Raw genomic sequence first — 17,492 nt, forward strand, 5'->3', positions numbered from 1 at the left:
CCCATGCCAATGAGGGAAGGACAATAAATAGGGGATGCAAGCAGGCTGACTTAGTGTGATAAAAAGTGGAGCTTAGTGGACTCTCCTGTGCCTCGGCATTGGAGGTATAGGGTTTCATTCACTGATGGGCTAAGCAGTAGCAGCCTCTGCCTGCGGCTCAGGAATCTATCTGAAGTTAGGCGGGTGAGGGTGGTGGGGGGCACAAAGGGGCAGCTAGAAACCAACTCTGGCATCATCGTTCAAATTCCAGCCACAAAATACCCCCCCCCCCCCCCACTTTAGGTGCAGCCAAGGAATGCATTGCCTCGCTTGTCCCAGTAGATCACATGACAAAAAAATGAATAGCGAGGAGTAAAACAGATAAAACAGACTCTCTTTACGTTACTGAACTGGGCTGAGGGGATTGAGCTACTGTATTTCTCCAGATTTAAAATCTCTTATAAGTCACTCTTTTGTTCTGGTCCATTTCTGAAGTAAGAAACCCACACCTCTGTCAATTCCCGTTTATTAACAAACACAGTTTTCTTCCCTGACTTCTCTCAAGGTCTTACTGTAGTAACAGCAGGGACCCATTCTCAAGGTTTCACACACATATCCACAGAGCCACTGTAAAGTGCTCACTGGGTTCTTCGCTTTATTATCCTTCAGACTAAGTGTTATGGGGTGTATGGGCACATGTGAGATCCATTTCCATGTGAAATCGATATGTAGAACAAGTGGTTTTCAGCTGTACAGGATGTAATACAGTGAAGAGGAATGCATATTTTTTTAGACTGTACCCACAACCCAAACCCCCAACCTAAACCTAACCATTAGTGGAGTTAAAATGTAATGTTAAGGGGAAAAATGCAACCTCTGAATCACGCTTATCACTGATTACACAAATATGATTATTTCCTGGTTTCAATGCGAGATGAGAACCTGGATCTCCCAAGCTGCTGATGCAACGTGCTTCTGGTCGCGCCACAAGGGAACATAAAAACACACCTGAGCAGATGCAAAAATATATGATGGGAGATGGCGCTTGTCAGTGAGTCAGCATAATGCTGGCTGATCCTAGGTACTGGAAGTTTCAGAAGCAACATGCCGGCTTCCCGTGTGATCATGTTACATCCTTCCAGTCTTCTCTTCTCATCAATGTTAATGTGCTGTTATAGAGATGAAAAAAACCTTGCAGCATACGCACAGCACATGCACTTGGAATTCCCAAAACTACAATAATTATTGTATTAATATATCATATAAGAAATTAAGTGTGGGCTGATGCCGCGGTGCTTGATTTGCCACCTCTGGGTTTAAACCTTTTAAACCTCTTGAAGCTTAACATTGAAGATGGTTCATTCGCACTTCAAAATAAATAGTTCACAATGCTGGCTGCCAGAGATCAGATCTGCCCAGTCATACAAAATGCCTTTTCCCTTTTTTTCTGGTTTAATTTCTTATTTAAAGGCCTGAACTGTACACATATTTTAATTTGTTGTGATCCAAGTCATGCATTCTGTCCAGTAGGGATAATTAGTCACACAAAACTTTGTAATATATAGTGATATTGTTTTGTGACATTTTTTTTAATATGATATTATTGAGTGACATTGTCTTGAGCAACCTTTGGCCATTTTCCATTGATTTCCTTTCAGCAGCTTTGATATAGAATTGATCCCATTTCTAAAGCTTGCACCTAACCCAGGCATTTCCACTAGCACCCACATACCAAAAAGTAATTTGCAATACATCTGTGCATTTCATTGTCTGTTCCTCCTCTGTATATGGCTTGGATTTTACTCACTTCTGATTCCAGCTACATTTATCTTTTTCCCCTTACTTTTGTTTCCCCATGCTTTTATGTCAAACACCTATGCTCAGACAAGCTCTCAGCTTAGCAGGACAGAAACAAAGTCGACATCCACAGCAGTAAGCACATGCAGTTATTGATTAGAGATCTTTAAAAAAGCTATCCTGAACTCAGAATAGATATCAATCAAAAGTGAAGGAACATACAGCAGGATGTAAGAGAAAGCCAGCTGATAAAAGTTGGCTTCTGTAGGGTGGAGAGAATGGTGATTGAAGCTAATGTGATGTGGCATGTTGTTTGGAGTGTCAGTGGTAAACCCATGTGTGAGCACCACTCAAAAGCACTGTGAGTCTGCTTGGCAGGCTTCAGGACTCACGCTGAGCTAATCCTAAACTCCAGGGTGCTCTAGCTCTGCTTAAACCTTAAACACCCCTCGAAAGAGGAGTCAACGCAATTGGGTTAATGTGACTGCTGCTGTGTACTTGTTCTTGGCTTTTTGCTGTTTTCTTTTTTCCATGGTTCCTTCCTTTCTGTTTCTCTCCTCTCTGCTCCTTAAAGGGAAAAAAAATTATCGAGAAACATTTTGAGAGGGAGAGTTCACACAAAAATTTAATTCTATTATCATCTACTATCCTCATGTCATTTGTAATCCATTTGATTTTTCTTTTTCAAAGAACTCAAAAGATGATATTTAGCAGAATGTTGAAGCTGTTCAGTGCCTGGCGCTCTCAAGCTCCAAAAAAGATGACAAAGTACAATGAAATACAATTAAAAAAATAGTCCCTCTTTTAGGAAGGAGTAATCAGGAGTCGGATACACAATCCAACTAGGGATGTAATGATCCATCGATCTGGATTGATGCATCGATCCAATGACCAACCATTTAATGTTATCAATACAACACGTAAATATCAATATAGACATTATTATAAGATGTAGCTTTATTTTAATACTCTCATGCCAGCCATGTCAGTACGCATTTCTGTCAGGTGATGAAGCAACCGTATTACATTCATTTGACTTTATGAGCGTTATATACGCTTTTCATGTGGCACACGGATGTGCGCGGGTCTCTGAAGCCAAATTGTGCTCTGCTATCCATGCGGCATGCGCACGCAACAACCGGGCTTTCCGCAAAATGCGAGCTCCATTGACAGGATCCATGCGAGCACATCAACTGGGCACTCACAAAATGTGAGCTCTCATGACAAACGCAGAGCGACTCACATGCGCGATTAATTAGGGCTTCCATCGATATCATTGTGCATACGACCCATTTGAATTTTACATGAGAATTTGCTATTTTAATGTACCATGGAGAAGTTCAACCATGTGAAACATCTCGACAATGCCGACATTCTGAACAGCACTAACGAGGGAAAGAGAAACACCTGCTCAGCACCAGCATCAGTTATAAGACTTTACACATCTACACATCAACACCTTTACTAACATTTATCCCATTTAACTGTAACAGAATTTTTCATTACAGCTCTGGAAGTTGTAGCCAAGAAAACCACGGATAGCACAGACAGTTGGAAACAAGTCATGGGTATGTATTTTGAATTGGACTAAACTGAAAAATTAGCTGTCATCAAACGAGTGATGATCATTTGTGTGTGACTTTATTTTTTTGATCAGATTATTTGTCTATGTAATTTTTTTCAACATCTGAAGTACCTTATTTTGTTGTGGATGTCCCAATGTGTATACAGAGAGCTGAATAAAATAACCAAATTATATTTTGGTTGAATTTCAGGGCAAAAGAAAATAGGCACATAATATCGGAATATCGACTGCAGTCCCCTGAATCGAATCGTATTGTGGCAGACTTTGAAGTATCGACAAATATCGGATCGATGGCCAAGAGAATCGATTCAAGATAGTAAAGAATGGAAGTCCTTTATTTTCTATACGTATTAGTATAAACACACACTAATGGCTTTTCAGCACTGCTGATCACATGCACTGTCAGGTTCATGTGTTGCTCTCTCTCTCCCCTCCAGTGGTCTGGACTGCCCTCTTATCCCTCTCCAGCTCTCACTGTAACACAGAACAGCTGTTAAAGATAATATCCCACAGGTGTCAATCCTTACCATTCTTCCTCACCTGGCCTCGCTCTCCACAGTTGTCACTCGGCCACACCCCCATCACCACAACTTGGAATATAGAGCATGAGGAATTTCATGGCATTTTTTTTTTCCTTTTTAGAGCTTGACATCCCCAGTTCCCTTTCATAAGGGTTATGGAAAAACAGCCTGGATATTCTGCTAAATAACTTATTTCGTGTTACATAACAAGTTTAAACCCATTTTCAACAACATAAGTATGAGTAGATGATGACAGAATTGTCATTTTTGCGAGAACTATCTCTTTATCTATCCAGGTCATGTAGACTATAACACTTCACCTATGAACCAAAATCCTCAACACGTGTATTATTATGGGAAGGTGTGACGAGGAGGAGGGGTGATCAGCGTGACAGCGAAATAAAGGGGAGCCGGAGACGCCAGTTTGAGAGAGAGAGAGAGAGACGCACACATCCGTGTTGCATGTGTGTCTGTGTTTATGTTTGTTTTAAGTTAAGTTTGACATTAAAACTTTGTTTACTGTTCAGCTGGTTCCTGTCTCCTCCTTTCCCATCCCTTACCCCGTTACATTGGTGCCGAAACCCGGGAGGGAGCAGGGATGCGTTGTCGTGGAGTCCATGCTGCTGCCGTCCACCAAAGGACCAGCCGCAGCCGTCTGCCTGAAGATGGAGGGGTCACTGCCGAGAACCGGAGGAACCGCTGCCATCTGCCGAGAAGGGGAGGAGCGGTTCTGTCCGCCAGGGGTCGGAGGGCTCACTGCTGTCCACCGGGGGAGGAGCGAGCTGTCGTCCACCAGAGGACGGAGGAGCGGTTGAGGACCGGGCTTCAGCGTGTCCTGGAACCGGCGAGCAAGTTTTTCTCTCTCTCTCCGCTTCACTCTTTCCCTCTCCCCTTCCCCTCCCCTCATCTCTCCCAGGGCTCCAGAAAGGTGGGGAAGACCTGCTGGCAGGCACGGCCGGAAGGGCAACACCCCCCTACAGGAAGGGAGGGGAGTGCGTCATGCCGAGGGTTTCCCTGACCTGAGTTGGGTGATGGAGGAGTGTGACGAGGAGGAGGGTGGGGCCGGGCCGGGAAGACACACAGCCAGCCCTGAATCAGGCTAATCAGCCGGTAGGGGGATAAAGACGAGCCGGAGGCGACAGCTTGAGAGAGAGAGAGCGAGAGAGAGCGAGAGAGAGACAGAGAGATGCACGTGGCAGCATTGTGTGTGTCTTTATGTTTTATGTTGTTTTAAGTTCATTTATATCATTAAACTTTACGTTGATTGTTCAGCCGGTTCCAAGCTTTTGAGAAATTATCTCAATCCCATAAAAAATTATGCAGTCAAGTCTCGAAAAATATACCCTTGCCAGAATCATATAGCTTAAATGATGTGATATCTTCATCAAAACACCAGCTCTGAGTTACTGTAAATGCCATCTTCAGTTCTCTCTGACCTTGAGTTGGTGAAATATCACACCAGTACACACAAGCTACTGTGTTTTATTAGCTACGTTTTATTAGTATTTTATTAGTAGCAAGTATAATTCCGCTTTCGACAGTCATTTGCCACTCACTCTAAATATCATTGGTTTAGCAGGCCCCGTATTGTGACTTGATGTCAAATAAACAGAATATCCAGGGGCCCCGGACCTTCCTCCTTACCACCACTCTCAATCAATTTTTTCAAGAGTCTTCTTCCAGTAAACCATGCAGTTCTCACCTGCTCAATTCAAATACCAAATACTTCTCATTTCTGCATCTCCTAAACTCTTCCCAGGCTTTTGGTGTGACAGCCTTCAGCACACTGCAAGTCTTGTTTTGATGAAACACTGAAACATGCTGTCAGATTGACCGCTGCTCTCAGCCCTTTTCTTTTGTCAAGATTAACAGAAGGAGCTCTTTAGACTGAGGAAGCAAAGGGGAAAAGGAAAAGTCACTCTTTGTAGGGTGACCTTAAGACCTATCATCAGCATTCTGAAATTGAAGTGGATTGTTTTTACAGTCACAGTTTGAATCCTGGACCAGCTGCTTGATATGGGAGGAATTTTTTAATTAAAAGTTCTTATCGCTCAGTCATTGCATAATGAGAGCAGTTATTCCTACAGTGAGAGACATACAGTCCTACACTGTATATTTCTTAAAATATTCACAGGTATCCAACAATATAAATTATTAATTAATTCATAGCCTGCTGTTTGAACGTCACATGCTTGCACACAGCCTGTGGTTGCAGTGGTGTTGTCTTCACATCTACATGAGAATGTGGTCATAATAAGTGTACTTCAACTTTTTCTGTTCACCTAGTCACACAGGTGAAATACTTATGCTAAAGTTATAATACGAAACTCTTGTGCAAAGATAACTAAAACCAAAAGTTAACAGAAATTAATAGTTTTATTTTAGACATTAAATACATACAGCATTATTTCATTGGCACTTTACACATTGATCTGATCTGAAAAGCATTTAAGATATTGATGTAATAATTATATTGTAAATGTATTCTTCTCCATTAATGGCTTTTTCTTTTACAGTATGACTGCATTAGGCTGCATTAGGCGAACAGCGAGCGATACAAATAAACAGATTTGAGAACACTCTCTGCACTTAGTGCATTACTGCAAAGAAGAATGAGTGTGTACAGGGCTTGCAATACAAACCCATCCCTTGAAAAACATTTAGAAAAATGCATTAGAATCATGCCTCCTGCCCTATACTGCTATACCCAAAAAATAGAAACGAGAAAATTTATTCCACAACCCCAATCTGACTCCCCTCTGGAGAGATAACAAAAGACATTCAGTAATTTGATAACCTAATGCATGCTTTTCCAACTCAAATCTTTCTTCCTCTCTAACAAAGTGCTTTCCTGACTGACAGCCCTGCAATGGCCCCCAAAGATGATAGGAATCCTCCTCAAGATAAGGAGAAACTCCAGTATAAGCCAGTAATTCTAACACAAGACCTCCACACGTACATGTCTGGCTTATGATGATAAAAGTGAAATGAGCTTTGTGAATACTAAGCAAGATCCTGATTACATAGATGTTGTGCTCCTCTGAGCCTGCATCTATGCTGCCCTCCACCCCACGAAAACAGGCCATGCACTGACTCACTTACACAAACTGACAATCCCAGGAACAAAGAAACCAGGGATATTTGAAGGAGAGAAGGACAGCCTTGACGTGTAATCTTCAAGGCAAAAAAAGCAACCTTCAGTTCTTTCCTCACTTATTCACGACAATGGAGAAATGATAAAAGGAGACAGTCGATCGGAGCCCCTGCTGTAATAACATATTTAGCATCTTCCCTTTGAAGTTATCGCTTGAAGCCCTAACTACTAAAAATGAACTGCACATGTGGTAACCTGATCTGGAAATGTAAATGTTAATAGACCTATAGACATGTCTAGAGTGCTAGTGATGTCTGTATGTCAAATGACCGGAAGATCTTAAATATAGCTTCTCAAGGCTACAGTCTTTCATAAATCTTTAGCTTCACTTAGAGAGCAAAGAATATCTGACAGAGGCAGATGAACAGGAAAGATGGGAACACAGGGAGAGATCAGTATCATTATTGTAGCCTATATTCTGTACATTCAAAGTGTCTTATGTAATCTAAACATATTTAGAATATATATATATATATATATATATATATATATATATATATATATATATATACCTAAAATATTATGTATTATATACTGTATATTGCTACACATTTAATACAATAATATGCAGTATAGTAGGCTATATATAATCAAAGTGCATGCATATTTACTGTAGCACTTCCACATGATCAAGGGCAAACTCATGTATTGACTGACTCTATAGATACTGTTAGAAGACTTCATTTATTTAATAAATTACACTCAATCTTCTCTAAATAGAAATAATGTATTTGAACTCCAAGCTCTAGACAAGTTACTTACAAAAGAAATGTGATTATTTCAGTGACATTTTACATAAAACGTGCACCACATGTGGTAACATTTTTGTACAAGTTAACTTCCAATGAACCAATATGTTTTCAGTGTGTTAAACTCAACGCCGTGTCAGCAAGTGCGGGAAATACATCATTCATAAAATCAGGTAACTAGTTTGTATTTAACGTGTACATCTAGGCAACGCAACACGCCCACCCTAGTCACTAAAGCTTAAACACAACCCCTACAACCACAAAGAGAAACATCGCTGGAGCTGAATGCATCCATGCGGCCAAGTTCACGGTCAATCGCACTGGCCAGCGCGACGCCACAATGTGATCAAGCTCTGCCGCTGCGGACCAGCTGACCCGGTTCCGTGAGGTTCCCGGGGCGAAATCACACACTTACCGACAAAAGCGACGAGGAGTATTCCGAGAAAGCATGGAGCCTGGAGGCGCCGTCCGGTAGCCATTTAATCACATTGAAAATTAGACGAGACGTAAAAAGAGAAGGTGATGTGCGAGCGAAGAGAAGATGGAAAAGCAGTGATCAACTCCTCTTTATCCAAACTATAGCAGCCGGTAGCTCTCTGGACTCCAACATGCTTGCGCCATTTTGCACATCTTTCAGGAATGTGTCAGCAGCATCTCGCGCTCTCTCCTCCTCGCGACCAGCACACGCGCTCATCCACCTTTCTGCGCTCAGACAGACAGCTCTCTCTCTCTCTCTCTCTCTCTCTCTCTCTCTCTCTCTCTCTCTCTCTCTGTGTGTGTGTGTGTGCGTGCGTGCGTGCAAAAGAACAAAAGGCCCTAATGATCTCCAAACAGAGGAGAGCTAGAAAATATGTGCTTACAGTCTGTCAAAATGATATCTTTAATAGTTTTACAAAGAGGTAACGGCAAAAAAAAAAAAAAAAAAAAAAAAAAAGCATGTAAAGTACTAATACAAATTTGATGCATTTAGAAACACTGATGCGATCAATCAAAACATACAATATAAAATATACAGTATTTCCTATAAAAGGAATTTCTAATGACATCGTGCATACTTGAAACAAACAAAAGCGTTGTCGCATCCCGTACCATATCATGAGGAGAGATTAAAAAAGGTTAATTAAGCATCATGAGGTAAAATTATAGATATATTATTTGAAAAGCAATTCATATTAGAATCTTTTGCTGCATGTTTTGAAACTTTGTTACAGTTAAGGTATCCTGCATCAACGATAAAAGAGTGACATCTACTGGTGGGTGCTGCTCGAGGCTACTGGAGACTGGCAGCTGTGTTGCTTCATTGACACTTTTTTTAGTCATATCACATAAAGGTATAGCTGGCATTTTCCACCAATAGGGCAGCGAAAACTTTTGCGTCCCATTGCATTTATTTAAAGCACCAGAGGCATAAATCCCATTTTTGAGAGAACTGCCTCTGTCTCCAGTTAAACTCATATAAATGCCAGAATTGTGCCCTAATGTGTTGAACTGATGTTCAATTTCATTGTAGTAAAAACGTTTAATTATTAACTTATTTTAATCACCAAAAATGTAGTATTGTAAGATAAAAACTGTGTTAGCATTTGGTCCTTTCCAAAGCTTCGCTCCTACCTGTAGTTCTTTTTTATAATGTTTTGGGGGAAAAGTGCATTAGCACCCTTACTTTCACACTGAAGCAGAAAAAAAAGTGTATATGTGCATTTTAGGTATGAGAATTCATGAGATAAAGCTTAAGTGTTTAACTTCTTCTGTTAAATAGTGTGAGCGACCCGTCCATACCGACACAACTGAACCAATGGCGAGAGATGGGGGCGGGACTATCTGTTTGTGTGATCAGCGGAAGATGGGGGCGATTTAGAAAGCTGTTTGAAGGCAAAGTTTATTTTGCAATTCCGTTCTGTGGCACAAGTTACGCAATTTTTTTTTACTTTGTCCAGTTAACGTCAGGTATTCATTAACAGGTATAAACTGTGCTAATTTACCTTAGAGCAGACTAAGGCAGTGTTTCCCAACCTTTTTTTTTTTTTTTTTTTGCCATGGCACACTTTTTACAACTAAAAAATTCTACGGTACACCACTATCCCACATAGGCTAACCATCGTCAATATTTTTCCTTTTCAAGAACTTGTCCATGTTTTCTGTCCGTATTAGTAGTGTGTTTACTTGTAATGTTTGAAATTCAGCTATGCAAAAAAAAAAAAAAAAAAAAAGGTAAATAGGTAGGCTACGCTGTGTGAGTTCACAGGTGGCAAGAGCGCTAAATGGGTAATGAAAACACAACAAATTTGCTTCTTTTCTAATTTGTAGATTTGTTCTTGCAATGCCACAACAAATTACAGGGATGCAAACTCATGAGGGGTGAAAAAGGTAAGACAATCACTAGTCCACGAACATTTTTTCTGGGGATATTTTTTTTAAAGAATAAGCTAAAAGCACCAATTCCAGGTATTTTAGTGATTCAAGTTTATTCAAGTTTACAATTGTGCAGAATTAGCTGCAAAATAAAGAGTATTTTGGTGAGGCTTGCTTCTGTTTCACAAATTTGTTCAATTTTATTAACTGATTAGTTCAGTGACCTCTTCTGGAAATGTCACTAGGTGGAGACAAATGAGCGTCTTATGTGCTATGAGTGAGTCAGTGAATCATTTAGAGTCGTTCATGACCGAAATCTACCAAGAGAGTTTATAGTGTTTAAGCATTAAAAGAACAAAGCAGATCTATAGTCTTCAGTCTGAGCATTATTTTTCATCCAAAAAGACAACAATAATAGTCTAATAATAGTGAGTTTCAATAACGTCCTTACCTTCTCCTTTATTTAATCTTGCATGGCTACAAATCTACTTACTTCAGCATATGAATTATAAACACAAAGCAGATCTACGGTATCATTTTCCTACAGTAGCTTGTTTAAACTGCTGAGCATGGCTTTTATCAGAAAAGACAACGTTTTATTCATAGTCTGCATCTCTTTTGACTTTTTGCTTTGAGAAATGGGTAGAATTTCACTCCACACTTTGTGCTCTTTGCATATCGTCAGGTATCCGAATAGCTAGTTTCCCCAAGTACACTATTTCGGCAAAGAAATTAAGAAATCCTGAGAGAAATTGACGCTTCGGCGTGGTTTAGCAAAGGGGCAACTCTGATTATCTTTTTCTTTTCTTTTTTTTATTGTTTTGTTTATTATTATTATTATTATTATTATGTTTTGTTACAAATGTATCCATTTAAATGTATGTGTATTTAGTCTTTATTGCTGCAACACAGCAACGTCACACAAATCAGGGTTTTAGAATGTCTCAAATTTTGGAAACAACAAAAAATTGGAAACCTCATATAAAATGAAAGCTCATTTAATAATTAGTTTGGCCTCCTGAGGTTGAAAATGTTAACCAGTCAACATGAAGGTTAAAGGGATAGTTCAACCAAAAATGAAAATTCTTAATCTTTTACTCACCCTCATGCCATCCCATATGTGTAAGACTTTCTTTCTTCTGCTGAACACAAATGAAGATTTTTCAGATATCATCTCAGCTCCGTAGGACCTCACAATGCAAGTGAATGGTGGCCAGAACTTTGAAGCTCCAAAAAGGATATATAGGCAGCATAAAAGTAATCCATATGACTCCAGTGGTTAAATCCATACATCCAGAAGCGATATGATACATGAGGGTGAGAAACAGATCAATATTTAAGTCCTTTTTGACTATAAATCTCCACCTTTGTCCAGTAGGTGGCAGAATGTGAAATTCACTTCCACACCAGAAGTGAAAGTGTAGATTTACAGTAAATAAGGGCTTAATTATTGACCTGTTTCTCACCCACACCTATCATATCACTTCAGAAGACATGTAGATTTAACCACTGGAGTCATATGGATTATTATAGTCTTACTGCTGCCTTTGTGTCCTTTTTTGAAACCTTCAGATTTCTGGTCACCATTCACTTCCATTGTGAGGGCCTATAGAGCTGAGATATTCTTCTAAAAATCTTCGTTTGTGTTAATGATGAGAGAATTTTCATTATTAGGTGAACTATCCCTTTAATGCACCTCCTTCCTTTTTGTTTTTCAGGCCCTATGTTGTACCCTTTTTGTGGAGCCAGCTAGCCTGTTCATGCTAGTGCTGAAATTGACATGAGATCCTTTGACCATTCCAAGGATCTAACCACAATCTTGCAGATATTAATAATATTCAACATCATCAAAAGGTGCATATGAAAATACATCTATCCATGGAGGTGCACAATTTGTTGTAATAGAAAAAAATATGCCATATTCCTGCTTCGAAGCAAAGCTTCATAAAAGGAAAAGTCTTGCTCTTGCTTGGTCAGCTTCATTTTTTTATTTTTATTAAGATGTTTATTTACATAGTACAATATAATATCATCTCCTCCACTACATTCATCCACCTGAAATCAGACTCCACCTTTCACAGTTCACGTATAAGATATAACTGAGTGCCTGAATTTGTAATTTCATTGCATCAGTTATTCATAGGGGGCAGTTGTTCCAGTTAAAAGGATTAAATCCAATTTAAGTAAATTGAAGAATTCTTAAATTCAGTAAGAGACTCATCAGACTGGTCAAATATGTAACAATGTAGGAACTGAGATCAAAAATCTTAATGCTGTACTTTACAATTGTTAAGTGGCTTTAAGTTGGAGTACATCAATGTCCAAAATGAGAACCAAAATTAAATGGTGAACACTTCTACCAATCTCTTTGCCTGTGCCTTAAACTCTTCACAGTCTATAGACTTGGAGTTACATAGAAGGCCATGAGGATAAAAAATAAAAGATACAGACTAACGCATGGTGTAATTATATTGGGTTAGTGTTGTTATGTGCGTATTAAGACAGATGTTGTGTCTCTCGCATTTAATGACAGAGACGTCAAAGACCATACTGTTGCTGGTGCTACACAAAATTGTCCACAGTATGTGTGCTGAGAATATCAGAAAAGCACAGGTCTACTGGTTGTAAAAAAACAAACAAAGGAAAAACAAGATGAATTCTCGCATCACCAGACTAGGTCACCACAAAGCACCAAAGAGAAAACAGGCATTCATTCACAGATTTATTTCAACCGAAAAACCGTTCGTGTCTGTGCATCAGTTACTATTTGTTTTTGCTTTCCCCTATTATTAAAGCCTTTATTTTCCAGGAGGACAGGTGAGGTTTTATACTGCAATGCACAAACTCAACTTAACATTACAATGAGCTGGCATGTTCCTCCAGAGGTTTTATGCAAAGACAGGGGACCTGAGCAATAAGCACTGATCATACGCACGGCCCTTTATAATCTTATGTCTGTTTCAAGAGGTACGGCTTGACAGGGGAACCCTCTGATCATCTCTCCGGCAAACATCCTACAGACCTATCCAGACATACACAAATGACGACCCCTCCCTGTCGTTTCCACACTCTGACATTGGCCTCCCGAATAGTGTAGAGCAAAAACCTGCCAGAAGCAAGGCTTCAACATGAGGTAAGAAAAGACAATCAACTCATCCGGTTTAAGTAAGAAAATACTGCTGCCAAGCAAGATCAGAACAACTAAAACTTTATGTGCCGTGTTGAAGGTATAAATGTGATTAAATTCACAAGCAGCAAATGAGGTATTAATATTATAAATTATCCTGAAGTGTTGTTTATGAAAACATGCATATCTGAGAGTGACAACAGTGAAAATTCTGCTAACCCTGGCAGAACACAATTTCCTTATTTTCAGACAGAAGTAAAAAGAGAGATCAATAGATTTTTTTCCCCCCACACATTCCTAATGCTGTAGGTAGGTTATGCTGAATACAAAAATCTGATGTTAATTTGTAGGTATCTGGCACAAGACTATGTAGCGAAGCTAAGACTGTCATTTTGACTCCAAAACAAACATTGCTGTACATGCCGAGAATAATTATTTTTGCGGCAATGTAACTGTATCCATGAACATTTAAATCATTTAAACAATAATCCATTTATACACCTTAACTCTACTACAAACATACTGAACTAGTATAGGAAGTGTAATGAACAGGTATGTTATAATCTCATGTCTTTGAAACTAGAAGTGCTACGGAGCAAGGAAAAATTGTTTACTGGCCACTGCACTATAATGATGAGTGATGGTGTTGAATAAAAAAAAAGCAGCTGAAGTAATTCAAACATTCAACTTCTTAATTTCCTACATAAACCACCCTGAGTTTGGCCTGTTGTACATACAAAAACTGGAATGTTTAAAAGACCATCTTAAAAACAAAAACAAAAAACCCTAGTCTTGCTCTAGCACCAAAGCACTACTCTGTTGAAAGAGAAGTATTATCAATGGCAATCAGCTGAAATGTGGCAATGACTGAGACAGACAACACTGAACAGTGAGTGTTGTCGTTGGCATCATGGGCAGTCCTGTCAATGACCTGATGTAATATAATGGCAAAAGTTTGAGCCTTTGTGTTTGTTTTTCAATGTTTGTTTTTTTAAAGGAATATTCCGCTTCCAATACAAGCTCAATCAACAGCATTTGTGGCATAATGTTGATTACCACAAAAATAATTTCAACTTATCCCTCCTTTTCTTTAAAAAAAGCAAAAATATGGATTACAGTGTGGCACTTACAATGGAAGTGAATGGGGCCAATCTGTAAATGTTAAAATACTCAATGTTTCAAATGTATAACCACAAGACTTATCCACAAGACAATATTCGTGTTAACATGATTTTAGTGTGATAAAATTGCTTACTAACCTTTTCTGTTTAATGTCCAATTCTACAACTTCATTGCCATAACAACATAATGCCATGAACCCTCCAACCCTCAAAATGACTGTAAAAATAAAACAACTTTACAGCTCAAATGACACACAAATTTGAATAGAATTTAATATAAGTGCTTTCATAAAATTATAAGCTTCACATTTCTGCCCTTAAACCCTCCAAGCATTGGCCCCATTCACTTCCACTGTAAGTCAAATTAATTTTTGTGGTAATCAACATTATGCCACAAATGCTTTCGATCGAGCGTTACTTGTATTGAACCCCAAATATTCCTTTAAACTTCTATTAATATAACAACATTAACATAAAAGACATATGTAAATGTTTCTTTAAAATAAACTACTTTAAATAGGTGTTTAAAAATGCATAAAAAGAAGCGCAACAGATATAAATCCTGCTCTCAGCAGCAATACTGTACAAATATGAGTTTGCATGTACTGTGGGAGGAGGTTATTTACAGATCCACATGAACCCAATATTGTGACAAACAAGGCTAAAGGAAAAAGAATAGCGCATGGGACAAGACCTGTCTGAGTGATGGAGGCTATTTCCTAGTTTGACTGAAAATGAGACTGAGACTCTTCCCTGCAAAGAGTTCCCTGAGAAAAAGGAGATGACTGGCATGTCAACAGGTAGATCCTTGAGGTCTCAGGTTAACCCATGTGGTTAGTCTTCCATCATGTTTAAATACCTTCACCTGAAGGGTATATTGCCAAACTGTTGTGTCAAAATAATGTCAAAAGTTCCCCTCCCCCACAACAAAAGATATTGAGGACTGGACAAGCCAATAACCACACACTTGCTCACAGGCTAATAATCAGAGATAAAGGTTTCAGTAACCATTACACAAGAATACAGACACAGAGAGTGAGAAAGGCAGTAGATTCTGCTGTTATCAAAGGCTATGAATTAGACGGTTCAAAACTAGATTTAAGAAGTCGCCTTCCTAATGATGCTCATAAAATCACAAAGAAACAAACGATCCTGTAAAGAAATGAGGTAGTGTTGTTGAGTGAGAAAAACTTGGAGCATGAATCAGTGTGATGTGTCTTTACAAGTACACTCGACTTCTTCCACAGAGTAGAAATTATAAAAAATGTACATGGCCTCTTAATGTTGTAGTGATGTATTTTTTTCCTTCACAATTTTGTCAACATTTTGTCACGCTATTTTGACAGTAATCATATATATGTAGTACAAATATACTGTATATACAGACCATGATAAATGCACCTTAAATTTTAGACTCCTGAGACACTAAGCTCCAATCAGGGAATGTGTTTTTATTTGTACTGTTTTCAGGTTTGTGTGTGTATGTGGAGATGTACCTGTCTATCTGATTAAGTTAAAGAAGAAGAACTATTTCTAAAGCACAGGACTGTGTATGTTTGTGTGTGTGTGTGTGTGTGTGTGCGTGCGCGCGTGTGTGTGGGTGGGTTTGGGTCGTTTATGAGGACATTTGTTTTAGGTTACAAACTGGTAATTACAAGGGTATTATGCTATAAATGTGGTTTATGAGGACATTTCTAGTGTCCCCATAATTCAAATCACTATAAAAAAAAAAAAAAAAAATACATACTAAATGACGTTTTTTGGAAAATTTAAAAATGCAGAAAGTTTTTTGTGAGGGTTAGGTTTAGGGATAGGGTTAGGGGATAGAATCTATAGTTCGTACAGTATAAAAATCATTATGTCTCTGGAGAGTCCTCATAAGCATAGCCGTAGCAACGTGTGTGTGTGTGTGTGTGTGTGTGTGTGTGTGTGTGTGTGTGTGTGTGTGTGTGTGTGTGGCGACCCTGAGACAGCAGTAGGTGGTACTTTGTGGCAGCGTTATGGGTTCTCTCTGACAGAATGGGACTACACCTGCTGGCACTGATAGCACTAATCTTGGCTCAATCCGTTACATTCGCCCATGAATGAGTTCTGCTCTGTCTCCCCATGCAGGGCTCCATTTTCACTGGTGCTGGCCTCAGGATCCTTTAGCTTCACCTCAGAGTATCAACACTCTGTCTTCATGTGTGCACGTAAACATACTGTATATATCACTTCAGCACATTACGTACATGCACACAAAGAGGGATTAAAGTGTGCCACTGAAACGCAATAAAATGCATATTCCTGGATACTAAGTGCTATAAAATATTCTATATGTACATCCATATAAAATAATGGAACCAAAGAGGTTGCAATAAAAACCGAGCCAAGGGAGGAGGCGTGCATGGCTACGAGACTTCTCCAGCAGAAAGGTGCTGTTGAAGTGGGCTTGTTTGTCTCCTCAGCTGTCTCAGAATGTGGGGGAAACAGTTTTTTCCCCGCTTTTCTTCCTTCCAGTTTAGGGGTACAGGTAGCTATGTGCCCCTGAGGTAGAATGGACAAGGCCAGAGCTGGCAAAGGATGAGAGGGTAGGAGGGAGGCCTGGTGTTGACAGAACCTTTCCTGCAGGGCAAAGTCTGTGGGCCCCATTCTCCAGGGCTTCTGCCTTCGACTGAAGGGGTTTGGGGGAGTGGAATCCATTAGTAAGCCCCACTCCATGGTTTTTGACACTGCCCATTGTTGGCTGGCTGAGCCCACTCTCAAATGGTCCATTGTGAATGGACAGTACCTCAGAGATGTGAGTGCTGGGGGTTGGAGATAGGGATTGAGTTTCATGGTTGTCCTCGCTGTGGGCACAGGGTGGAGGGGCCGTGGCATGCTGTTTGCGAGGGGATGATGGAGTTGCCTTCTCTCCAGGAGAAGGATGCTGGGAAGATGGAGACTCAAGACAGAGCTCCATGTCACTTTGTGGACCTAGGTCAACTGTGGCATTGGACAGCTGTGAATGCACGATGACTTCAGCCTCCACCTGGTTCTTGCTGAGGGAATACAGCTTCTCCACATGCCCGCTCTGCACGCAAAGTACACAACATCACAGGGTAACAAATTTAAAAGACAACTCAAAA

The 17,492-nt window shown here is 39.6% G+C and overlaps 2 protein-coding genes across 2 annotated transcripts in view; both read right to left on the reverse strand.

The window, feature by feature from the left end:
• LOC127442875 (immunoglobulin superfamily DCC subclass member 3-like) overlaps positions 1 to 8,479 on the reverse strand; it is a 93,180-nt gene extending 84,701 nt beyond the window's left edge. Inside the window, exon 1 of the mRNA XM_051701164.1 lies at positions 8,201 to 8,479. Coding sequence (XP_051557124.1) covers positions 8,201 to 8,264 — 64 coding nt within the window. The 5' untranslated portion in view covers positions 8,265 to 8,479. The remainder of the gene's footprint in view (positions 1 to 8,200) is intronic.
• A 3,631-nt stretch (positions 8,480 to 12,110) lies between these two features.
• Positions 12,111 to 17,492, reverse strand: part of LOC127445134 (immunoglobulin superfamily DCC subclass member 4-like) — a 96,483-nt gene continuing 91,101 nt past the window's right edge. Inside the window, exon 20 of the mRNA XM_051704953.1 lies at positions 12,111 to 17,437. Coding sequence (XP_051560913.1) covers positions 16,886 to 17,437 — 552 coding nt within the window. The 3' untranslated portion in view covers positions 12,111 to 16,885. The remainder of the gene's footprint in view (positions 17,438 to 17,492) is intronic.

Source organism: Myxocyprinus asiaticus, chromosome 1 (genome assembly GCF_019703515.2).
Source record: "Myxocyprinus asiaticus isolate MX2 ecotype Aquarium Trade chromosome 1, UBuf_Myxa_2, whole genome shotgun sequence".
Classification (NCBI taxonomy): Eukaryota; Metazoa; Chordata; class Actinopteri; order Cypriniformes; family Catostomidae; genus Myxocyprinus; species Myxocyprinus asiaticus.